Consider the following 25821-nt stretch of genomic DNA (forward strand, 5'->3'; position numbering starts at 1 on the left):
CCAAATTATAAAGATTTGCTTTTGGATGACAATTTATCTGAGTCGTAAACAATTTTATTTTTATAAGTGTGAAGTGAAAACTACCCAGAAATACTTAGTGGCTGACCAGAAACTAAACTCCTGACATTTTCAAAGTGGAATTTATTGACTTGTAAATGTGCTGTGTTGATTCACAAAGGCATGAACTGTCTTGGGGAGTTTTCTAAATACTGATGGGAGAGCTGACCACTGTTATACAAGTTCATTGTCCTCACTAAACTGCTAAACTCCACTGGGCATAGGAAAAAGACAAAAACAGAGTTGCCATAGGGAAGAAATGAGATTAGTATTGGTGGACTGTAATAGAGCCACCCCTTGCCATATGTGGTGAAAATGGATTCCATTCTCTACTCCCCCCCAAAAAAAAATCAGTCTCAAAGGCTTGTGGAGATGTCACCTGCTCATCCATCAGAAAGAGCAGATGTCTCAGCCTCCTGACTTATAAGCAGCTTTCACTCACTGGGAGTGAGTTAGTTGCTTAAGAAATTACGTCTATTCTCTCTAGGTGTATAAGCAACCTAGTAAACCTCCAAATATATTACAATCACATGGCAAAATAATGTCAAGAAATTTTCTAATCCAAAAATTCTATCCTGGGCTGGGGATGTGGCTCAAGCGGTAATGCGCTTGCTTGGCATGCGCGGGGCGCTGGGTTCGATCCTCAGCACCACATAAAAATAAAATAAAGATGTTGTGTCCACCGAAAACTAAAAAATAAATATAAAAAAATTCTCTCTCTCTCTCTCTCAAAAAAAAAATTCTATCCTCAGTTCAGTTTGGCAAACACCATTACTGTAACATACCTTTCCCTGTAGAGCCCTACAGTATGCATTTTTATTGCAAAGTCCTACAAAAATAAAACTGTTTAGACTAGCATTTTCCCAAACTCTTTTTGACAACAGAGCTATTCTATTCATCCAGATTAAGATCTCAGAGAATTGAGTTTTCAAACATGGATCTGATGCTACATTATCACAAATGATATCAGTTTAAGGTCTTTGAGACCAGCCCCTGATGAAATATGAAAGAAGGCTGGGTAGGGGGTGCGAAGGAGATGCTCGGAAAGAAACTGATTTATGGGTGTCATTCTCTGACTCGAACTTTGTATAAATACCAAATTGCATTTAGTTCAATTTATGAGGTTAAAACTTAACAGAGATTTCTAAAAATTCAGTTCAAAGGATCCATTTTACAAGTATGGAAGATACTTAATTTGGTCCCTTTCAAAAAGCCCCAGGTATTTTCACTGATTACCCATTGACAGGAATTATCAGTACATGTGAGCTGCTAAGAAGATAGCAGATGAGCATGGGCTGAGTCAGTGGTGGGTCCTCACATCCCAACAAGGAGATGAAAGGTGATTCCACTTTGATGTAGCCAGAACATTACAGTCCACTTCTGCTTTGTTCTAGGTGTCATGTCGACAAAACTATGTTCAAATTACACAGTAGTCCCCTCTTCTCTGTGGGGGATAAACAAGATCCCCTGAAACTATGATTATATGCCTATGATAAAGTTTGATTTATAAATGAGGCACATTATGAGATTAATAAAAATAATAATAAAATAGAACAGTTATAACAATATACCAAATAAAAATTATATGGATGTGGGCTCGCTCTCTCTTGAAAAATACAGGACTCCTCCTTTATCTGCAAGTTGGCTTTCTGCAGTTCTGGGTACCTAAAATTAAAAACCATGAGTTGTTTATTTTCAAAATTTTCCATTTAATATTTTTGGATTGCAGTTGACTGAAACCACAGAAAGTGAAATTGTGGTCAAGAGAGCCACATCATGACAGAAGAACAAGGGGTGAGAGGGTAAAAATGAATGCTGTATGAAAAACTAAAAAATAAGGAACCATATATTCCTTTACACAGGCTGTAGTGGAGATTCCACTACATTCTACATTTTATGTTCTGTCAAATATACAACTTCCTACACTGGTCCTAGTTAACCCCTGACCTTCACTGCTAAGATCTGTGCCCTCAACCCACAGGTAGGGTTGAGATACAGCCCTATCCCCCTGACTGACAGTCCACCAGGGGGTGATTCAGCCACTGTACCTCTTGTTCCACAGAGGGCCAAAGGGGTGGTCTTGGCAAGAGCCCTTTCACCTTCAAAGCAAACATCTTGCAAGTACCTATACAAAATAACAGAATGCAGGATAAAAGGGCCATACCACTTATCCAATGATCAGATGTTTGTTATTTGAATTCTTTTTAATTTTTTTTCCTGCATTATTCCACAAAGGATTACAGCTAAACTTAAATTATCAACCTAAATGACCTTATAGTATGTCTGTAAAAGAACAAATTCACACAAAGCAACTTAAGAACATATTCATCAACTTTCATTAGTTTGTCAAATGATTTCTTAAAGCATATTCATTAGCTTTTAGATGTTTTATTAAGTTATTTCTTGAGAACTTATATGCCAGTGTTAAGCATCATATGAAAGATACAAAAGTAAGATAAGACTTCTTATCTACCTAAATTTGTCAGTGAGTAAGGGACAAGGACCGCTACAGAGCAAGAGATGCAGCAAGGAATGAAGTATGTCAGAGCAGGAAAGTCAAGGGCAGGAGGCCCTGCTGTCTTCAAGGCCATTGTGCAAGTTAGAGCAGAAGAGTTGTGACCAAGTGAACGTATCCAGTCAGCCAAGTGCAGGAACTGGGCCAGACTCTGGGAAACGAGGGGTGCACAAGCCAGACTGCTCCTCCCCTCAAGAGTCCAGAGCCCTACAAACTAAACAACCCTGTAGACATAAGTGCGATAGATCCTGAGCCTGTCCTAGTGTCAACTGAGGGTGAGGACACAGAGTTGAGGAATGCAGCAGTGGGTGAGGGTGCTTGAGAGCTGAGGGGGCAGAGCAGGCTCAGTGACTGCAAGGCACTAAAGAGAGAGGGGCAGCTGAGAGACCCTGCAGGACCGAGAAGGTGGAGCTTCAGCACAACAACAAAGGCACTATGTAGGAATTCATTCGTCATTGGACATTTTTAGGAAGCATAGCAGAGTTTTGGTTGATCAAGACAGTGCCCTCATTTAAGGTTATAGCAAAAGGGATTGAGGAAAGAGGATGGATTTGGCATTTAAGAGGAAAGTATGATCATTGCTATCACCTGCACAGAACTCTTCCCTAGGTACTATCCGAGTACCCTGCATGGATAAACTCACTAATGCTCTGTCTGATTGGTCCATTCTATCCATGGGAAGACTGAGACATGGGGCCATTAAGTAACTTGCCAACATCTCAGGCCAGTACATATGAAAATCAGGATTTGACACCAAACAGCCTTGCTCACAAGTCCTCACTCTTTCCCTGCACTTGATGTCACAGATCAGGGGACAGGCCAGCAATCCCAGCTATCTTCCTCTTCTGGCAGAGCAGGATTCCAGGGGCACACCACCTCTAGCCTGGAATGGGAAATTCTGACACTTTCCTGCCTCCTCAGAAGACAGGCGCTCAGTGATGCATAAGCCATGCTCTTGACTTTACAAAAAACATGTGCCCACTCCCCTTGTCCTACTTTCTGCCATTTCTGTGCTCATGAAATCCATGCTCACCGGAATTTTCCACATTGTGGTTAATAAAACAGAACAGAAATGGATCCTGTTCCAGCCTCCTCTCTGAACTCCTCCCAAGACTTGTAGGATGCTGCAGCCCTTGGGAAAAAAGAGTCTTTAAAGGTCAAGCCCCACCACCCCCAGTGCTTTCTTGTTCCATAGGTATTGTGCCAGAAAAATCTTTGATATCCGTGTGAAGCATATCCCTGGGCCTGTCTTTTCTAAGTTTAAGTTCCAGTGTGGCTCTTCAAATTCCCTTTTAACCTCAGTATTTCAAAATTCATTCTAGTTTTCCTGTAGTAATTAACAAAAATAAATATGTTAAATTCAATTAAAATGAGAAGAATCAGGAAATGAGCTTCCCCAGAGGCCCTACAGGGGCGTGTGCTGATATTACTTCCTGTGGCGTATCTGCTTAGAGCCTGAGAGTTCATAAGTAATATCACAGACCTTATCTTTGATGGCTGGTTAAAATATAACTCTGCTGGGCACAGAGATGGCCTTTCAAACTGTCTGAGACTGTGGGACAGAGACCCATGAGTGGAGTTTTATCTAAGTTCAAATAGTCTAATCTCTTTGTCCCCAAATTGTCTCTGATTTAAGACCCTCTGGCTGATTAGCCAGAATATGTAAACAGTTCTTTCCTCTCCTTTCCCAAGCCTTCTCTGAAGACTGATGTTCTAAGAAAACCTCACACCATATTGAAGTTGTGCTGCTCCTTTAAATCCCTGAGCCTGAAGAGTGGGGCAGGGCTGGGGTGGAGCTCAGTTGGATTTATTAGATTCACACAATGACAGGACTTACTTTGTGGCACAGGGCCAAGGTGCGAGATTTTTGTTTTGTTTTGTTTCTGGTAGCCCAAACAGCTTTTGGCCCAGCAGACAAGTTTCACTCCAAGGCCCCGGCAGGGGTATAAAGGCCAAGGTCATGATGGTGGTCTTGGGAACTGAGGACTTGGTCGGTTCAACAGCATGCTTTGATTTCTAGAGTCCCTGGTCTCTACCAAGGTGGTCACATGTGTACCTGGACAGAAAGAGGATTCTGTTGGGGATGTGTTTGGGGTGGCTGGCACATGGTTAGTGCTTAAAGCTGTCAGCAAATGTTATTATTCAATCATTCATTTATTCAATCATTTTTTATTCCATAAATGGTTACAGTGTGTCCCAGATACCAAATCTTCTGTTAAGCATTTAAGGAGACAGAATGAAAATTAGTTCTGGAGGTTAAACTAGGCTGGAAATGCCTTCTGAAGTTCCCCTTTGAGTTTCATGAACAACACAAAATACATACACACACACAAGAAAAAAAAAATTTAAAGAGAGCGGTAAGAAAGCAGTTTACTAGTCCTCTGTATATGGCTATTACTATTACTTGCTGCTCTAGGTCTGTGCAACGTCTATGCAATAGCTTCCACAGAGGAAAAATGAATGAAATAAATACAGGGTAGACAGAAAAGAGACAGCAAGGGGTAGAGAGAGAAAGAAAGGGGTAGAGAAGAAAGAGGGAAAGAGAACCAGTGAGCTAATACAGCCTGGAATGCAGAGGTTAGGTCTGTCCAGGCAAGCAGCCAAGCATAATTAACCCTTTTGAAGAGTTCATCATATTTAATAAGCAGAGGTCTTATTCTTTTATAAGACACAGGGCTAGCAAAGCACAGACCATTGTCACCATCCCATAAATCAAAGGGGAGATTAAAGTGAGGAAGGAGCCAGCCTTTGAAGAGAGATCATAGCAAGAGTGACAGGAACAACAACAAAAAAAAGATGAGGTCTGTGTTTGGAAATGTTTCCTCAGCTCCGAGTCCTTCCCATTCTCTTTCCACACCCACTCCTAAGTAATAATTCCTAACTTGGAAGCATATTCCAGAGAAGAAGCTTCTACCTTCTTCTTGAGAAGACATGAGTCCTGTTCATCCTTATTATCTAGCACAGGGGACATCTTAGGAAGGGAAGCATTTACATTGAACAGCATCTTGACATTTAGAAGCTTTCCAGGTAATACAAAGGAGAAGGAGTAATCCAGGTGTACCTGAGGTATGGAAAGCAGTTGATTTTTTCCAAAAAGAGAAAAGCACTAAAGACCTCAAAACTAGCACCCAGAGAATAATTCCTGGTGCATCTTTGTGAGGTACTACTTTCAGAGGATGGCTGGTTTTGTCCTAGAAAGAATTTTTTAATTTTACTGTTCTGTCAGGTCAGTTAATAATTTCCCACTTAGGCTCTATACAAAAATACGAAGAATTTGCCAGAAAATGTAAGAAAACATTCTTGTCTACAGGTATTCCCTGCAGCTGCTCTAAAGTGGAGATGCCTCCCTAACTACAAAACACCAGAGTAAAGCAGAGTTTGTTAAACCCATTCATTTCCATTTGGTGCACTTCAGCCAGCACTTCTGTGCTGAAGCACCAGCTCTGTGCTGAAGAGTTCATGATCATCAGCCAGAAAGGAAGGGGGAAATGCAGCCGACTCTTCTGGCTAAAGAGAAGGGAGGTGTATTTATGAGTAAGTGGGGGAGGCCGTGGAACAAGCAACATGAGATGTCTGCAGGCTTGACCACCTCCCAGCTTCTGCCTGCCAGTATGGCCCTGCACAGGGAAGGTGGGCTGCCAACCTCACAACAGACTGGAGCTCAGTGAGGCCCAAAGGAGCTTGGCTCTGCTGGGCAGTTGTCAAACAAGAAATAGAAGCCAGAAGTAGCCCCCATCTGCCAGCAAGCATAGAGGTGCATAAAACAAGGACACCAGAAGGCTCGTGAGTAAGGACAGTAGTTGAGGGATAATGTCTCTAGAATTCACTTTGTGTTGGGTGCTATGCTAGATGCATTGCAAGTATTACTATTTTTTTTTTTAGCAGTGATTCTGACTGTAAAAGAATTGTGGAGGCAGCCAAGGAATTAGTAGGGAATAGTACCTTGCAGAAGAATATTCAATACCCATGTGGTTTCAATTTAAAATCAAATAAACCTGGATGAAAATTTTTTCACTGGCAGATTGTGTATGATAGTTCAGGAAAGCATGAGAAAAGCCTGGCTTAAATCCATCCAGAAACTCTGCTTTGCCCCAGCCTGTTGAGGTTGGCATCTTCTTCCTTGCTGTGAAGATAAGCTGCATGCAGGGAAGGTAAAGCCTGGCAGATGGAATGGTTGGCAAGTTCCAGAGCAAGTGCCAAGACCCATTCTCCACCTGACAGCTGAGCTTGCGCTCAGTCACTGGCCTCTTCTATTTGTAACTTGAGTGATCAGATGGAGAAAAAGTAATAATCTGCAGCTAGTTAAAACTTTCTTTTCTTGACTTTTCATTTATTCAATAGATAGCTTCTAACGTTTACCAGCCACAAGTATCTGTGTCCAGCATTCAGAAGTAGGAAGACAGACTCAAACCCAGTCCCTGGCATCAAGAAGTGTGGCATAACCTTGACATTAAGTTCAGATGCATGAGGACCATCTTCCCATTACACTGGTCGTCTCATAAACAATTCACTCTCTCACTGCAGAATCCCTTGTGTTTCAGGGCATGAACTACCTGGAAGACCGGCGCTTGGTGCATCGTGACCTGGCAGCCAGGAACGTCCTAGTGAAGACACCACAGCATGTCAAGATCACAGATTTTGGACTGGCCAAACTGCTTGGGGCTGAGGAGAAAGAATACCATGCAGAGGGAGGAAAGGTAAGGAACTGACTTGTAGATCAGGGAGCATTTTCCTGACAACAGAGACTGGGATCTCGACTGATATAGGGGATATTTGCAAACATTCTGGATGAGGTCTCAGCACAACCACAGGCAACTGAGTCTAGCCTGGGTCTTCTGCTTTGGGAGTGGGGTTTGCCTGCAGAGGGAACAAAGATATTTCTGACATGGTCAGAGGATATAGTCATCAACATCTCCAGGCGATCATTAACAAAGGTTAGTTCTCAACCGCTCCCTTCAGGACTTAAGCACCCTTCAAAAGAACAGCTGGGAAATGCCACAGCTAATTTGGTGGCACACTGCTGTTGAGAATGTCTCAGAAGTATAAAAAGCTGTCCTCCCTATGTTCTTGTGAGAACTCCCATGGATCTCTGTGACTTATGCATAGAACTGGCCTTGAGTATACGCTCCTTGCTCTCCTTCTGGCTTAGGATGGATTGTCACAACATTGTCACAACATTGAGAGATACATGTTCTCACACAGGTCCCTTTCCTAGTGGGGACACATATAGCCACACCTCAGCTATATTAGCTGTACCTTTCTTGAGTTTCACCCTGACCTGCATAACTCCAGGCAGTCATCAACCTTGTGACATTGGTCCCTGAAAATGCACCCAAATGCTGAGTAGCTATGATCACTGTCCACTACCAGGGTCCCCAGCTTTCCAGAATTGCCAGTGGCGCAAAAGGTCCTTCGCTGTAGCATTCCTAAAGCCAGCTCTGGGGGTTACCAGAGCAACCCTGTTCATTGGTGGATTTAAAATCTCTTCTTGCTGGGAGGCAGCCTTTGGCTTGAAGTCCCAATCAGGAAAGGTAGCCTGGCTTCTCCACTTAGTCATTTGTAATTACTTCTAGTGTGATTTAATTTTGTTTAACAGAGAGAAGCTAATAGTAGTCTTAATGCTTTAACTCTCATTATCTGAAGGTGCCTATCAAGTGGATGGCTTTGGAATCAATTTTACACCGAATTTATACCCACCAAAGTGATGTCTGGAGCTATGGTGAGTCAAAATCCTGATGCTAATGAATTTGTGCTAAGGCTAAGCCGGGTTTTGTTGTTTGTTAGTTTACAGTATAAGCTCTGACATGCAAGTGTTTTCTTTTAAGATAATGACTAACAATAACATGATGGTTGTTCTCTATTATACTGAGAAAATCCAACAAAGGAAATTTAGTCTACTGGGATAAATGTAACTACAGAAATCAATAAATTCATGTGGCAGAGAGAGGGTCATAGGAGGGGCAAAGAACTGGAACTTAGAACATGCCTGTACCTATGAAGTCAAAACAAAAGTGACATCATGCTGTGAATTCGGGGGGGGGGGGGAGGGTTTCCCACATTTTGGGGGAGGGGCATGGGAGATTGAACTCAGAAGCATTCAACCACTAAGCCACATCCCCAGCCCTATTTTGTATTTTATTTAGAGACAGAGTATCACTGATTTGCTTAGTGCTTCACTGTTGTTGAGCTGTCTTTGAACTTGGGATCCTCCTGCCTCAGTCTCCCAAGCCACTTGATTACAGGCATGCGCCACTGCATCCAGCTTTTCCCACATTTTTATTAGTGCATTTAGTTGGACATGGTGGGATCTGTTTTTACATATTCATACGATATACAAATATGTTGTAATTTGGCCAATATCAATTCCCAGCACTTGCTCCTGCCTTCCCTACCTTTTACTTCTTGGTCCCTCTCCTCTACTGGTCTCCCTTTGATTTTTAGGAGATCCACTCCCACCTTTCTTTTCCCGTTTACTCTCTAGCTTTCATATATGAAAAAAAGCATGCAATCCTGGACTTCCTGCATTTGACTTATTTCACTTAACATGGTGGTTTTAGTTCCATCCATTTTCCTGCAAATGCCATAATTACATTTTCCTTTATGTATGAATAAAATTCCACTGTTTATATATACCACATTGTCTTTATCCATTCATCCATTGATGGACACCTAGGTGGGTTCCATAGTTTGGCTACTATGAATTGCGCTGCCATAAACATGAATATGCATGTATCACTGTAGTAAGATGCTTTAATTCTTCAGAGTAAATACCAAAATGTGATATAGCTGGTTCGTATGGTTGTTCCATGCCTGGTCTTTTAAGGAATCTCCATACAGATTTCCATAGTGGTTGTATTGATTTATAGTCCCACCAACAGGGTAAAAGTATTCCTTTGTCTGCATATCCTCTCCAGCACTTATTATTTTTTATATTCTTTTTTTTTCAGATCTAGTATTTTATTTTATTTTTTTAAAATTTTTTATTGTTGGTTGTTCAAAACGTTACATAGTTCTTGACATATCATATTTCACACTTTGATTCAAGTGGGTTATGAACTCCCATTTTTACCCCGTATACAGATTGCAGAATCATATCAGTTACACATCCTGCCATTCTGATTGATATGAGATGAAATCTCCCTGTAGTTTTGATTTGCATTTCCCCAGTGGCTAATGATGTTGAACATTTTTTTCACGTACTGTTAGCCATTTGTATTTCTTCTTTTGATAGTTTGTTTACTTCATTTGCCCATTTATTAATTGGGTCATTTGGGTTTTTTGGTGTAAAATTTTTGAGCTCTTTATGTATTGTAGATATTAATCCTCTATCAGAAGAGTAGCTAGCAAAGATTTTTCTCCCATTCTGTAGGTTCTCTCTTCACATTCCTAATTTTTTCTTTGTTGTGCAGAAGCTTTTTAATTTGATGCCATTTTACTTATTAACTCTTGGCATTTTACTGAGCTTTAGGGGTGCTGTTGACAAAGTCATTGCCTGTGCCTAAAAGCTGGAGTGTCGACCCTCATTTTCTTCTATGAGTAGCATAGTTTCTGGTATAATTCTGAGGGTTTTGATCCATTTTGAGTTTGATTTTTGTGCAAAGTAAGAGATAGGGTTTAGTTTCATTCTTCTAAATATGGATAACCAGTTATCCCTTTTTAAGCATTTGTTTAAAAGGCTGTCTTTTCTCAATGTATATTTTTGGCACCTTTGTCAAGGAACAGACGACTGTAGATATATGGGTTTTTCTCTGTCCTCTCTTCTGCACTATTGGTCGATGTGTCTGCTTTTATCATGCAGTTTTTGTAACTATAACTCTGTACTATAATCTGATATAATTATTTTTTAATATTTCATTTTATTTCTATGTGTTGCTGAGCATCGAACCCAGTGCCTCTTGCATGCTGGGCGAGCGTTCCACCACTGAGCCACAACCCCAGCCCAAATTTAATATAATTTGAAGTCAGGCATTCTGATACCTCTGGCATTGTTCTCTTTTTTAAAAATATAATATATTTTTTAGTTGTGGATGAACCTTTATTTTTATTTACTTATTTTTATGTGGTGCTGAGACTCTAACCCAGTGCCTTACACATGATCGCATGTGCTCTACCACTGAGCCACAACCCCAGCCCCATCTGGCATTGCTTTTTGGGCTCAAAATTGCTTTGGCTAGTCTGTCTTTTATTCTTCCAAATGAATTTTAGAACAGTTTTTTCTATTTCTGTGAAGAATACCATTGGTATTTTGATGGGGATTGCGTTGAATCTGTATATTGCTTTTGGTAGTACTCATGCCATAAATTCGAAGTGAACAAACAACGAAAGGCAACAAACAAGGTTTCACGGGGAAGGGTTTCTCAGTAGAGAAATAAGCTTTTCTGATGAACTGACTCTGTGGCTTTTATTTCATGTAGTGAACGGTGGTCTTTTCATATCTGAGAGAATGGCTCCACAAACATGTACATGAGGATGTCTATGGGCAGAAAAAAAAAGAGGGGGGGGGATAGTTACTGCTTCTCCCTCTGGTGAGAACCATCTCCCAGGACCTGATTCTGTTTCCTTCTCTGAATCCCAGTGTAGCCATGCCAGGCCCTGCTCCATCCACACAGGTACTACCTCTTCCCAAACCTGCCTTTTATGTTCTTACTTTGTCCTGAGGCTATGAGGTCCCTTACCTGTTAAGAAATGGTCACTGACCCATGTCATTGGCAGCTGTATCAAGCACCAGTCATCTGTTATCACACTTGGTCCTCAAGTTTCACCCAGCAATCCACAGAAAGGCCAGAAAACACCTATTATCTACCTTTATTTATAAAGGGTCAGCTACACCCAGCTATTTACAGCAACAGGGTGGAAGGAAAGAATCTCCCACCTCTATTGAAATATAAATTTGGGGAGAGTGAGAGTGAGATAAATTTCCAAAGAAAACTTAGTCATTATCACAAAAGCAAAATAATTCAGATTAGTAATTTTTCTTTTAGCAATTTTTCTTTTCCTATAGTGTTATTAACTTGATTTCCAAATATGTAATTTTTTTTCTCTTTATAATTTCATGAGTATCTTTTCTGCTAGAATGGAAGCTTTTTAAAGGCAGAGATGTTTGTCCATGAATGGATAAGTGAATTTTGTTATGTACTCATAAGCTGAGTTTCCTCAATTAGTGAAATAGAAAAGGAAATAAGGCTCTCCTCATACCTTGTTGCTTTAAGCACTTTTCAAGATATGTCTTCTCCCCAAGAGGCAACCCCTGGGTCCTGGCCCTGATCACTCCACCATCCCCCTATGAATCTGGCCCCTGCTTCCCTCAGGGAAATCACAGAAGTAGCTCTTATTTGTCTTCTCTCTGCACATTTTAAACCCTCGTCTCTCCTCTTTTTAACTGTGTCAGGCTTCTACTTCTATGTTTATCATCCTTCTTTGCTTTTCAAAATAAAATCTGAACTCCTAACCATAGCCCACCAGATCATAAATGATCTAGACCTCAGTTTTGCCTGTCCCACACAGCCATGGTATATGCTTGCCCTCTAGTATGTTCCAACTCAGTCCCATTTGGACCACACTTGTCACATAAATGAGAACTCTCTTGAATTCAGCCACTTAGTGTCTTCCAGTGATCACAAGTAGTATCAGAAAGTCAAAGCAATCATGCATCTTTAATTGTGTGATTATAATCTGCTGTCACTGGCAGTACACAGGAGATATTAGACCATGAACCTGACTTTTCAGTTTAAAAACCATATTCAGGGGCTGGGATGTGGCTCAAGTGGTAGCGTGCTCACCTGGCATGTGTGAGGCACTGGGTTCGATCCTCAGCACCACATAAAAATAAAATAAAGATATTGAGTCCAGCTAAAAACAAAAAATAAAAATACTAAAAAAAAATATTCAGTCACTCTACTCTTTAGTCTCTAGTTAAAGCAAAATATTCATTTTAATAAATTTGGGGCATAGTGTGTTTTATTGAGGAGTTAAAGAGAGGGAATTCACATAGCCTCCTGTTCTTCATGATCTACCACCCATTACCCCACTCCCCAACCTTATCAATTGTTCTCAAACCTAAAAACTGGCCTTCCCACAAGAATTCATTGTGCATGTTTAAAATCACAGTTAAATGGGAATTGATGGGACAGTTTGAGAATCTTTTATCTGAAATTCTTGGGGCAAGAAGTGTTTCAGATTTGGGGGCTTTTTAAATTGGGGGATTTTAAAAAATATTTTTTAGTTGTTGATAGAACTTTATTTTATTTATTTATATGTGGTGCTCAGAATCAAACCCAGTACCTCACACATGCCAGGCAAGTGCTCTATCACTGAGCCCCAGCCCCAGCCCCCAATTTGGGAATATTTACATAGACTTCACCAGTGGAGCGTCCTTAATCTGAAAATCCAAAATCACTGAAATGCTCCAAAATCCAAAATTTCCAAGTGTTATGTCAGTGCTCAAAACATTTCAGATTTCAGAGAAGTTGGCTTTTGAATTTTTGATGTTTAACCTCAATATCTTTGGAGAACAAGTCTGGAAAAATGGGTCATTAGACTAACTGGAGGCTAGGACACACTGCCAGGGTCCTGTGGCTGTTCAGAACCCAGAGCTCATCTGAGAACACTGACTCCAAAATTGACACTGCTTCAGTATGTTTTAATCATGATTGTTGATTGGCTTTGAAACAGAAATCATGTTGTTTTTGTGTTTATCAAAAGGAGTATAAGGCTGGGGTTGTAGCTCAGTGATAGAGTGCTTGCCTAGAATGTGTAGGGCACTGGGTTTCATCCTTAGCACCACATATAAATAAATAAATAAAATAAAGGTATTATGTCCATCTACAACTAAAAAATATTTCTTTAAAAAAAGGAGTATAGGCTTTTCTGTTTGTTTTTTTATTATTATTTAGAAATGTGCAGTTTACAACCTTGTTCAGAATCTCCATCTTTAGAGTTCCACAGGTACAAGGTTCGGGGGTAGATGTGTGAGTGTGTGACTCCTGCTCCCCAGCAGGATCATTCTTGTGCAGCCAGAGTCATCATTGTCGTCTTCAGTGTGTTTACTGAGGCTTACTTACCATTCATCACTCAGTTACTATTGCAAGCATTGTGCTAAACATTTCAGTTATATGTCTTACTTGATCCTCCTGACCATCTTATGAGACTAATGCCATTATTATCCCACTTGATATACAGGTAAACTGAAGCTTCTAGCAGTTAAGCAAATTGCCCAAAGCTATTGAAACCTAAGTTTTTCAACCCTGAGAAACAGTAAGCAACAATGACAACTGAAGACAACTAGATGTTATGATTATTTTTGACTCACAATGCGACTGCTTTCTTTTTTCATCTGCTCAGGAGTCACTGTTTGGGAGTTGATGACTTTTGGGTCCAAGCCTTATGATGGAATCCCTGCAAGTGAGATCTCATCCATCCTAGAAAAAGGAGAGCGCCTTCCGCAGCCTCCCATCTGCACCATTGATGTCTACATGATCATGGTCAAGTGTGAGTGACCAGGGTGACCATCCATACTCCATAGCTGAACCTGGGCACTTAGAGCACCTGCTGCTCTTGGCCAAATAGCTCAGGCCTTATATTTCCTGAAAAAATGTTATCACATTCTTTGAGGCAGGCATCCAAGTCCAGAAACATCTGTAAAACATTCTTCAAAAAACACTTATTTGGGTCTGAGGTTGTGGCTCAGTGGTAGAGCACTTGCCTAGCATGTGTGAGGCACTGGGTTCAATTCTCAGCACCACATATAAATTAATAAATAAATAAAGGTCCAACAACAACTAAAAACAAACAAACAAAAAAAAAAACACACTTCTTTGACTCAGTGAGCAGTGTGACCTGACACATGTTTGCAAGCAAATAAATAAAATGGAAGACTTCCATAAGCCAATATAGCAAAATACTCCTTTCCCTAAGTTGCTCAATGAAATGCAGAGCTGCCCAGCATTTTGAAGCCTGTTACCAGAGAGACTGCATGTTTTTAAATGCTTAACAATGAGTAATCACATAAGGCTGATAGAATCAACATTTCTGCATTAGATTAAATCTTTGAAACAGCAGATTTATGTGAGGTCTTCTGTCTATAGCATTTAAACTTCTTAATAGAAATAAGAGTGTGTGATTTGATTGGTGCTATTATTCTACCAGAATCACAAGTGAACTGGGCTCTGAAGGTAACATCACATGTGTGATAAGCATTTGCATAAGCGGAGGTCCAGGGAATACGAGGAAGACAAGATAATGTAAATATTAACGCCTTTCTGAACTTTAGACCACAGAGTTAACCTATTTTCACCGCCTCAGTTTGGGCTGAAGAAGCAGGAACCCAGAGAGGTCACATAATTTGTCTAAGGTCACATAGCAGTCTGACCTAAAAATAGTTGACATCCTGCTAATGGAAAATAAATATGAACCCTCAAGAGGCATGAGGATTTCCAAGTCCACAGCCTTGCCTCCAGCTTTCTGAATCTAGATTTAGATAGTTGTATAATCCAATGCACCACTGTGATTGCCAAAAGCATGCTCCTATGGAGGGCACTGGCATGGGCAGAGCCCTGGGTGTGATCCTCAGCACTGGAAAAAATATAAATTATCAACAGAAAGGCACTGAGACAGCCAGTCCTGTCCCTTGCATGAATGGTGACTGAGTTTGGAATATAATGAAAGCTTCAGGGTGGAGAAGTCTCAACTCTAAGTTCTGAAAAGCCTTGTTATATCTCTGAATTGAAAAACTACTGAGAGTGACTGTTGAGTCAGTACTTAGTCAAGACACGCAGGCACCCTACTGTCAGAGTAGGTCATAGATAGCAATTGCACACCGCAATGCTTTTCCATCACTGAAGGTGATAATACAAGAATGCTGAACCTAGGAACAACAGATGTATAAAAATTAGAGGATGATATTGTTATTCCAATTCAAAATATGGTGTTATCATGCTCTTTAAATGGTAACTAGTGCTAGCATGCCAAGACTGAAAAGTCTATCACAAAGATTAGGTTTCTTCATAATTTATTTGTCTAACAGGACAAATGACTATAAATGCTTTCTTTAAGCAGAGCCATCTTTAGCATTTCTTCCAGAATTCTAACTGCCATCTTTCTTCATTGTTCCTTAGGCTGGATGATAGATGCAGACAGTCGCCCAAAGTTCCGGGAGTTGATCGTGGAATTCTCCAAAATGGCTCGAGATCCCCAGCGCTATCTTGTCATACAGGTACTAAGACCACAGTTTGCACTTCCCTTGATAAAAGTTCCTCGGATGAGTATCACATGTCACTGTGCCAGTATGGCCTGTTTCTGGGTTGTGTTATTAAATCCTCCTGAACAGTAGAAGAGCAAGCCTTGGTCACAGCACAGACTGAAGTTAGCAAGGTTCTATGGTGGTTTCCATCCAACTCCATGTCACCATCCCATCTGAACTTTCCCACTCAGACACAGTCTTTCTCTCAGTTCCTTGTGTAATCTCACATTTCCATTCACCAAAGCCCTATCTTGGTTCAGTAGAGAAGCAGGACTTTGTAGTCAGGCAAATCTGGTTTCAGATCCCTGTGTCGATGCTTGCCCTATGTCATCTCCAACACCTCCTTACCTAACATGGGAATAGCAAAACCAAGCTCACAGGATTATTTTAAAGATTCATCAAAATAACATGCAAAATACATTGCACACACTTAACAGCGTAGTATACTCTCGATAAATGCTGCTACTGCTTCCCTTTCTCTTCTCTTCTAAGTTGATTGCATTTCCTATGCATTTTATGATGTGCAAGGAGTAATGTTTTATTCTAAGGTGCACATACATAGTTGGAGGGGTAACAGTTATACTTCAGAAAACTGCAAGATTTATATTAATACCAATATACAGGCACCTGCTAACAATGAACCCCTATTCCTGTAGCCAGGAAGTAGACTAGCATCTCTATGGCCCTTTTTAAAAAATTTTTATTTGTTCTTTTTAGGTACACATGATATTTAGAATGTATTCAGATATATTATACATACCTGGAGTATAAGTTCTGATTCTGTGGTTGTACATGATGTGGAATTTCACTGGTTGTGTATTCATATATGAACATAGGAAAGTTATGTCTGATTCATTCTACTGTCTTTCTATTCTCATCCTCCTCCCTTCCCTTCATTCTCCTTCACCTAATCCAATGAACTTTTGTTCTTCCCCCCGCCCCCTATTGTATGTGAGCATCTGCATATCAGAAAGAATATTTGGCCTTTGATTTTTTGGCTTATTTCACTTAGCATAATATTCTCCAGTTCCATCCATTTATGGGGAAATGCCATAATTTCATTTTTCTATGGCCATTTTTAATGGTCTCAAAATTTCTACACCAGGGGGATGAAAGAATGCATTTGCCAAGCCCTACAGACTCCAATTTTTATCGTGCCCTGATGGATGAAGATGACATGGAAGATGTGGTGGATGCTGATGAGTACCTCATTCCACAGCAGGGCTTCTTCAACAGCCCATCTACATCTCGGACTCCCCTCTTAAGTTCTCTGGTATGAATCAATCTCTCTCTCTCTCTCTCTCTCTCTCTCTCTCTCTCTCTCTCTCTCTCTCTCAGTTTGAACAAATTGAGTTTGAGAGAAAATGACAACCATCTAGTAGTACTCACATCAAGAAAAAGGAGAAAATTTTGACCAAATGGTAAAGCCCAAATCAATCAAGTAAGTTTAAGTATCATCAAGTCATTGTTATTGCATTGCAACATTGATTGTAATCATTGATGGTGATCATTTTGGGTTTGCTGTGGAACAGAATGAAATCAAACCAACCCTACTTTTTCTAAGGCTAATGATTCAAGACAAAATTAAGCACTTTCAAACGTATCCACTCCCCCAAATTCAGTGAGAATGTACAAGTGTACCAGGAGAAACATCTCTGTTTCTTTTTCAGAGTGCAACCAGCAACAATTCCACTGTGGCTTGCATTAACAGAAATGGGGTATGTACAAACACTTGATGACATGAATTAAAATACAGCTCTGAACCACTGTTCTATTACACCTGGAAAATGCTCATCTTAACCCAGATTTCTTTCTGTCTGTTTTCCACCCAGTATAGTTTCCTAGACCCTTACCATAGAGACAGCAACTAGCTGTTACATATCACAGTGCAATTCAAAAATGTGGTTTGTGGACAAGCAGCATCAGAACCACCTGGAACATTGTCAGAAATGTGAATTCTTGGGATACCACCCAGACCTACTCAAACAGGACCTCTCAATTTGGAGCCTAATAATGTATGATTCACCTAGCCTTCTGAGTAATGCTGGTGTGTGATCAAATATGAAGCCTGAATCTAGACATGCAAAGTATATAGTACAGATGCCATTAACCACATGTGGCTACTTAAATTTTAAATAATTAAAATAAAATAAAATATAAAATCCAGTTCTTCACACATTCAAAATGTTCAGTAGCCACATGTGGCTAGCAGCTACTATTCTCAAAGAACACATATGACAGGTCCTCTCCATCATGATGGAAAGTTGTGTTGGACAGAACTCTTGATCAGGACTTCACTGCTTGTCCTGAGATCTATGGCCCAATAGCACGGGCATGACCTGAGGGCATCTCAGAAATCCATGCTCTCAGGCCCTGCCCCAGACCCACCGGATTGGAATCAGTAAATTAATAGGATCTCGGATAATATATCCACAGTGAAATTTGAGTAATACTGATTATGGTAACCTTGCCTAACTTGCTCTCCAGCAGAGTTGTCCCACAAAGGAGGACAGCTTCTTGCAGCGGTACAGCTCAGACCCAACTGGCGTCTTGACAGAGGACAGCATAGATGATACATTCCTCCCAGCACCTGGTAAGTGGCTTGCTCAGGAAACAGTCATGCATATCAGCCTTCTCAGCCCCAATCAGCAGTGCCTGGTCCTTATTCCCTGGAACCTTTCTAACTGATCCAGAGGCAGAGACTATGGCAAATTTGTAGATAGAATGAAGGGAGTAAGAAGCAGATAAATACAAAGTGACCAAACATGTACAACATGTACAAGTTCTTTGTGTTGCATTTAAATTGTCTCTGTTTTTTTTTTTTTTTTTTTGCTGCAGGTTTGCTTTAGAAATGAATCTACAGATTTTGTAGAGTTTGAAGCAAATAGCAATATTATCCACGTGTGTGTGTGTGTGTGTGTGTGTGTGAGATATATATATTTTCTTTTCTCCTGGCTCCATTCCTAACTATGAAACATGTGTCTTCCTAAGCTTTAGCTGCAGACATTCACACTGTGTGCACAATTCACACACACATACACAAATGAAGGCAAGCTATCCTCTGAGAATTTTAAATTTACAAAAGATACATGTGTGCATTCCTTCAAGTACAGAAATGAACACAGTTTATTTTACAGTAGCTTTCTTACCTTCTGTGATCGGTTGCCTCATTGAAGAGATTCACAGGGTTCACAATGAGCCATGGAATCCTGCTTTGTTATCTTGGAATGATGCTTTTCTCATTATTTCATTTCTCATTATTTCACTTTTTTTTCTATTTCAGAATATATAAACCAGTCTATTCCTAAGAGGCCTGCAGGATCTGTGCAGAACCCCGTCTATCACAATCAACCCTTGCATCCAGCAGCTGGCAGAGACCCACACTACCAAAATCCCCACAGTAACGCCGTGGGCAACCCTGAATATCTCAACACCACCCAGCCTATTTGTGTCAACAGTGCATTTGACAGCTCTGCCCACTGGGCCCAGAAAGGCAACCACCAAATTAGCCTGGACAACCCTGACTACCAACAGGACTTCTTGCCCAAGGAATCCAAGCCAAATGGCATCTTTAAGGGTCCCACAGCTGAAAATGCAGAATACCTACGAGTAGCACCACCAAGCAGTGAATTTATTGGAGCATGACCATGGAAGGTAGCATCAGCCGTAAAGATTCTAGACTCTTCAGAAACCCAGGACCAAGCCATGGCAGCTACTTCACTCCTGATAGCCATGCCTTTGTTAACTCTCAGACTCGTTTTACCACTGAGCTCTGATCAGCTTCTTTCAACCAGGAAGTGCCCCATCCTTGGATGCACTTTAGGAAGTTGTAGGCTCATTACTTGATCATCAAACTGTGAAGCTTCCACAAAAAGGCATCCAGGAAGAAAGCTGTCCATTTGAGCTGAAGTTTAACTTTCAGTGAGGTATATTAGAAATATAAATAAAAAAATATATAAGGACTTTTACTGCTTGGGGGTCTTGGGGATTTTTAATTGTCACTATAATTATGATTTAATGGGCTCTTCCAAGGACAAAGAAACTTGCTTGTAGCTCTTGCTACACTGAGTTGATCCAGGCCCAACTGTGACCAAGAAGCATAGGCTACAAGTCTTCCAACTAGCACTTGATTCCACTGGCTCTGCTTCAAGACTCTTCCATTGCAAGACAACTAAATATACAAGGAATCCTGCATGTCCTAAGCAGGCCAGATTGATTACTGAATCAAATCAAAGCAGGTACAATAGGATAAGCCACTTTGTTCTTTCCTGGGTGAAGAAGAATTGAAGGGGTTGAATTCTCCTTCAGACTTGCTTTTGTATAAATGTTTCCATGGTACTACTCCCCATTAGATTACCAGTATTTTCTAATTATAAGTATTAGACTTGTTTATTTTCCATTCAATTGTTTTGAAACTTAATATGCTTTCCCTGTCTTGATGTCGTGACATCAGCAAAAGAAGATGGTACATCAAAGAATAACTAAGAGTTTGTATTTGGTCCATCAATGTTCAGACCAATAGCCTTTATTTAAGATGTAACAACACCCGCAAGAGTACACAAAGGACCATGGTCCCCAAATGTGAGTCTCAGATGAAATGCATTAGGTCTTTGGGGGGATTGTCATGAAACTACAAAAATGATACTGCTCTTAAAACTCATTTCACCTTCACGACTCTTCACACACAGAAAAAAAAAAAACTTGTAGAAGATAATCTTTTTTATTTCATTTCATTTTAAAAGTTTTTTCATTTGTTTGGCTTTTTACTGGAAGGGTATGTGTCCCTGCCTGCTAAGCTACCCCCCAAACCCCTCCTGGCCCTTCATGAAAGAATATCTAGGCCCTGAGTCTACTATGCAAGGACAAGCACCCAGAATAGGCACATTGTACAGGTGCAGAGAAAGAGAACATTATAAGTAGAGTGGAATTCAAGTGGCAAATGTGAAATTAGAGTTTGAAATTGATAAGGGTGTTTTCATATCTTTAGATGTTTTAAGGGGGGAGAAATTCATCCTAAAATAATGCCCCTATAATTGGACTATCCAACTAGTTAGGATACCAACATTTTTCCCCTAATTTTCTTATCTTTGCAACCTAATTGGTTAAGGGCAATCCTTTAATGTTTTAAACCCTCATTGTCAACATTTTCTCCTTCCAGCTCATCAAGGAAGAAATCCCTATGTTAAGAAGTCCACAATATAGTAAGGGAAGTGGACTTATGAATACTACCCTTATAGCAATATGATAAATATTGTATATCAGCTAAATACCAAGAGCACAGAGCAGGCATGAGTGAATTCCTCCTGGGGAGACCTAGAAGGTACATCAAGGAGGTGATATTGCAGCTGGGCCTCTAACATGGCCAAAGTCCAAGCTACAAGGGAAATGAAAAGTATACTCCCAGCAGAGGGAATCTCAACCAAGAAAACATTGCTGGAGAAATTTACAGATGAAGTAGGTTTAAAGGCAATTTCAGTCATCTTGACGTGCTGCTCCTTTAAGCTGGAACTAGGTTTGCAGCATTCCCCAGGTTCCCTAAATGTCCCCTTCTCTTCTGGGCTACCATCTCTCAAAATGATTAGTGAGAAGATTAAGGAACATTCTAAGAATCTGAGATGTGCCATTATCATAAAACTACTTTCATTATCTATTCACCTCAGTACTCATAATGGAAAGAAAATCCTTAGTCAATGTGTATGCAGACATGGGAAACAGAATGACTCACTTTCTGCTGTCACTTATTTGTCAAGAAGCAGATGATTTGTGAGCAAGAGCAATCTTAAGCCAGTTGAATTGTAGCAATGAAATTCTACTATTTTTGTACTTTGGAATACTTTCCTATAACAAAATAAACTACAAAAACTATTCAAATTTGCTTTTCTTCTCTTTGTACTTCAATTTTTCCTGCATAAAATTTTATTTCTATTTATTCTAAGATTGTGTTTCCCAAAATGTTCTGTGTCTATTCAGGGAGATATTCAGGCTATGAGAATTGCAGAGTCAGAGCCCTGTTAAGGACCCCTGTGCCATTACTGGAGAGGAGCTACCCGGGTTCTCATTATTTCCATATCACAGCATTGACAGGTCTAATCTCAAAATTCCCTTCCATTCTTCCTCATTGATAATCAGTCCCTAATATATTCCTGAGCATCTGTCTGCTAATTCTTCCTCATACAGTTCCTGGAAGGCCTCTGCCTGTGGCCTTAGCCTCAGATCTGGCCTTTAGAAACAGAGTTCAGAGGAAAGTAAGAGTCAGGAACTAACATTTACAACACGTCACAAATTTTGCATACATCTTTTCACAATGTGTAAGAAGTCTCTATCATTGCATACTATGAAAAATACTTACCACCTCGTGATTTTAAAAAGGACGAATCTTTCAAACTCTAAATTTGTTGTGAGTCCAGTTGCCACTGTTTTCTATAGGTAGGAGCCTAATGGAGGCACTATATTGCGTTCCAGCAGAAGATGAGAAAGCATAGGTATTTGTTGCAAGTTATTAAGTTTGTTTTAGACCCTCCACCCAAGCTGCATACATTGAAGAACCATGGATTATGTAAGTACAAAAAGAGTTTGTCCCAGGCTGGGATGCCCTTTGGAATTCTTGGTTCCAATCAAAGGATTCTGATTTGTTTTTTTTCTCAGGTGCAGCCAAAATCATGAACTCTTCAGGGTATTCCCCCAGGTTATCCCATTGTGCACCAAATTTTCATGCACCAAAGATTTCAGAATCACTTGTGTAAATGAAATGTCTGAGAGGGCAAGCCTTGGCACTCACCAGTGGGACTCCCACCCACACTCACTCACATCAAGTTCTCTGGTTGCATATGGGTAGGATGCAGTTGTTGCCTAATGCTAACAAGCCAGGTCTCACCCTCAGTGCAAACAAGAATCCTGAGAGTTTAAAAGAGATGTCTAGAGTCTCTGGAGACCAATTCAATCAGAATCTCAAAGGTTTTACCCACTTGGTTCTAATATACAAATCTCCAAGGTCTCCTTTAGCTGCACAAGCCTACAGCAAGCCTATACCATGCTCTAAGTCATGGTAGAATAAAAAAGCCTGGGTAGTATAGAGATTCCCATGTCACAGAAAGAAAAATACATAATTGTCCCTATGCCTAAGACTTGGCCACTACTGACCATTCCAAAAGCTTCCAATTCCTTACTACTAGCAGTTTATGCTGAAATTAGCTAATATCCAAATCTGAGCCTTGATAGCTTTATCAGGCTATCAGGTTATCAAAGTGTCCTTTATCAGGACACTTGGTATTTTCTAAAAAGTAAGTTGTAAAAATCAGCCTCCTTCCCCCTACCCCCACTGAGTGAACTGCTCCCTCTTAAGAGGCAGCTGTTGAAATTGCCCTTAATCTGTACTTTGTATTTCTTTCTTTTGATAAGCACACATTTTTATTATAACACAATGATCTGTTTATATTTCCTTGCCTGAAGCTATAAAACCTTAACTGAACAGAAATCTCTGCCTCTTTTCCCACCACACCTGCCATACTAGGGACAAACATCTTTGTACTATTAAAAAAGACACATTCAGACAGGTTTTGAAATGTAAATCTATTTTTGTAACTTTTTTTGCAGAATATTGTCCTCTTTATGTAGCACTGATCTTTGTAAAGTATATTTTTAGGAAACTAATTTTTCTATTAAAGGAAGTACTTTAGAAAGACTGCAATAGAATTAAAAATTGAAGTTGAAATCTTTGCTTATAAGGGTTAAACTAAAGCAGGAGAAGTCTTTCTTATAAGAAGGTACAGCCTCATTGCAGAGCTAAGTTGGGTCAACATGGTGAATAGAAGAAGCATCAATTCAATATTTATAAAATTAGAAAAGATAAAAAGCCCACTAACTTAGTGTTGATCTGAATCAGGTTCTGGTCAGTCTGTTAATAGAAAAGGATCACTGTAGGGATTACTATCTGTTATTACTACTAGAAGAATCCAAATGCATATTATACTCTGATCATCTGCCAATATGACCTTATAAGTGTAACAAAAGCAATAATATAGCACTTTGGGGTTTATATATGTTAATCTGACTTAACACAAATTATTTTGATTTTATATTTACAATTGATATTCATTTATCAATACAGACTTAGAAGTATGTAGACAGCCATACAAATGTTCAACATGTTTATGAAATCTACTAAGAGTCTTATCATAACCAACCTAAAGAAGCTTCCCTGGCTACACCTTGAAATCACCTGGGGACCTTTCAAAACCCTTAAAACCCAGCTATTTTGAGACCAATTATACCTTTCTCTATGAGTGAAACCCAGGCATTTGTACTTTTAAAAACTCCTAAAGTCATTCCAAATCACAGCCAAGGTTGAGAGCCATCAGAAGAGCCACAGGGACCTGGACTTGCAAGTAAATTCCACAGAGTGAGTGATTCCCAGGCCGAGAGAATTCTAAGACACAAAGATAGCATCTGTCACTGAGAATCAGGAACCTGGACAGAGTTCCCATGATGGCTGCCCATGCACTAGAGGGCAGAATGTCTAACCAGTGGAGAGAAAGCAAAGAAAATATAAAACAGACACCTATTTTTGTCATTTCCTAAGTCTGTCTCTCTATTAAAGGCCAACTGGTAGTAAAATAAAGGTGTAGTGACTATTCCTGCTGCTTTTGCAACTGACATTGTTGCCCTCCCAAGTGACCTTTTACTTTCCAGAGTGAAGGATAACCTTGATCTATCAGTTACATTACAAAGGGCAGACTTCAAGAGGATTGGTAAATAGTTGAATGACTTTTACAGAAATAAAAGTGCAAGAGGATTTTTATACTTTATTCATAAACTATACCTGGGATAAAAACTGAAGCAACTAATTGTGATTTTGCTTTTATGTACATATGCACAGTCACAGTGTATCCTTTGAGGTCCTAAGCTTGTCATGCCTTGAATCACAAGCAGAGGTATTAAGAATCCCCACCCCATCACCTAGATAGACGTTTTTAAATGCATTTACTTTCTTGAAAAAAAAAAAAAAAGCCCTATTGACATGATTTGACTACAAAATAATATTGCTATATAATCTCTTGGAAATTAAGAGATCCCATGGATCTGATGACTGGTATTAGAAGTGATGATGTAACTGATTAACACCAGACAGCAATAACTTCATGTTAGTAGTATTCAAACAATAGCTTTAGAGCATCTTTATTTGGTACATGTTAACCTTGTAAAGTTTTGCAATGTACAAATGGAAAGCAAGATTCTCTTTTATATGGTTTATACTGTTGATCAGAACATGATTGTATATTATTAAAACATTAGATGTATACTATTCATTGTTCTTTACTCCTAAGTACCTTGTAATAATATTATATTCTTTGTTAACAGTGCTGTGTTGATTTTAGTTATTCACATTTGACCAACTACAGATGTTCTTTCCTAATAATGTTATTATTTATTTATTTATTGGGTATTTTTGCTGTGCTGAGGATCAAACCCAGGGCTTTGTACATACTAGGCAAGTGTTCTACCACTGAGCACCACACCCACTCCAACTGGTAACTTTAAATTTTTTTAATAATTAATGAACTTTATTGTTAAAGCAGGTTTAGGGTCACAGTATAACTGAACAGAGAGTACAAGGAGCTTCATATAGCTCCTGTCCTTAGACACAGCCTCCCCACTCTCAACATTCTCACCTCAGTGGTTGGATAAGGTTTTAATGGGAAAACCCACCCACAAGCCAGTTCAGTGATTTCTTTTGTGTGACTCCTTGGATTCTCCTCACATGCCAGGTGCTCTTAATCACATTCTGACTCAAACTCTTCAGATAGCATGGTCATTTCTAGCCTTTTCGCACTCTTGTTATAGAGGTAAGCAAACTATAAAAAAAAAAAAAAACAGGTTCTAGCCAGGTGTGGTGGTGCACACCTGTAATCCCAGCATCTTGGGAGCCTGAGGCAGGAGGATTGCAAGTTCAAACCCAGCCTCAGCAAAAGTGAGGTGCTAAGCAACTCAGTGAGACCCTGTCTCTAAATAAAAT

The 25821-nt window shown here is 39.9% G+C and overlaps 1 protein-coding gene across 2 annotated transcripts in view; it reads left to right on the plus strand.

Annotated features, from left to right (window-relative positions):
• The window catches only part of Egfr (epidermal growth factor receptor), a 203309-nt gene extending 178146 nt beyond the window's left edge, over window positions 1-25163 (plus strand). Inside the window, exons 21-28 of one of the 2 annotated variants that reach the window (XM_046460342.2) lie at window positions 7114-7269; window positions 8216-8291; window positions 13913-14059; window positions 15685-15782; window positions 16915-17082; window positions 17480-17527; window positions 18297-18402; window positions 19093-25163. In XM_046460342.2, the coding sequence (XP_046316298.1) occupies window positions 7114-7269; window positions 8216-8291; window positions 13913-14059; window positions 15685-15782; window positions 16915-17082; window positions 17480-17527; window positions 18297-18402; window positions 19093-19454 (1161 nt within the window). In that variant the 3' untranslated portion in view covers window positions 19455-25163. The remainder of the gene's footprint in view (window positions 1-7113; window positions 7270-8215; window positions 8292-13912; window positions 14060-15684; window positions 15783-16914; window positions 17083-17479; window positions 17528-18296; window positions 18403-19092) is intronic. The other variant, XM_046460349.2, reaches the window with a different exon arrangement.
• The last annotated feature ends 658 nt before the right edge of the window (window positions 25164-25821 follow it).

Source organism: Marmota monax, unplaced genomic scaffold (genome assembly GCF_021218885.2).
Source record: "Marmota monax isolate L192 unplaced genomic scaffold, Marmota_monax_Labrador192_F-V1.1 WCK01_AAM20220418_F8-fsc00219, whole genome shotgun sequence".
Classification (NCBI taxonomy): Eukaryota; Metazoa; Chordata; class Mammalia; order Rodentia; family Sciuridae; genus Marmota; species Marmota monax.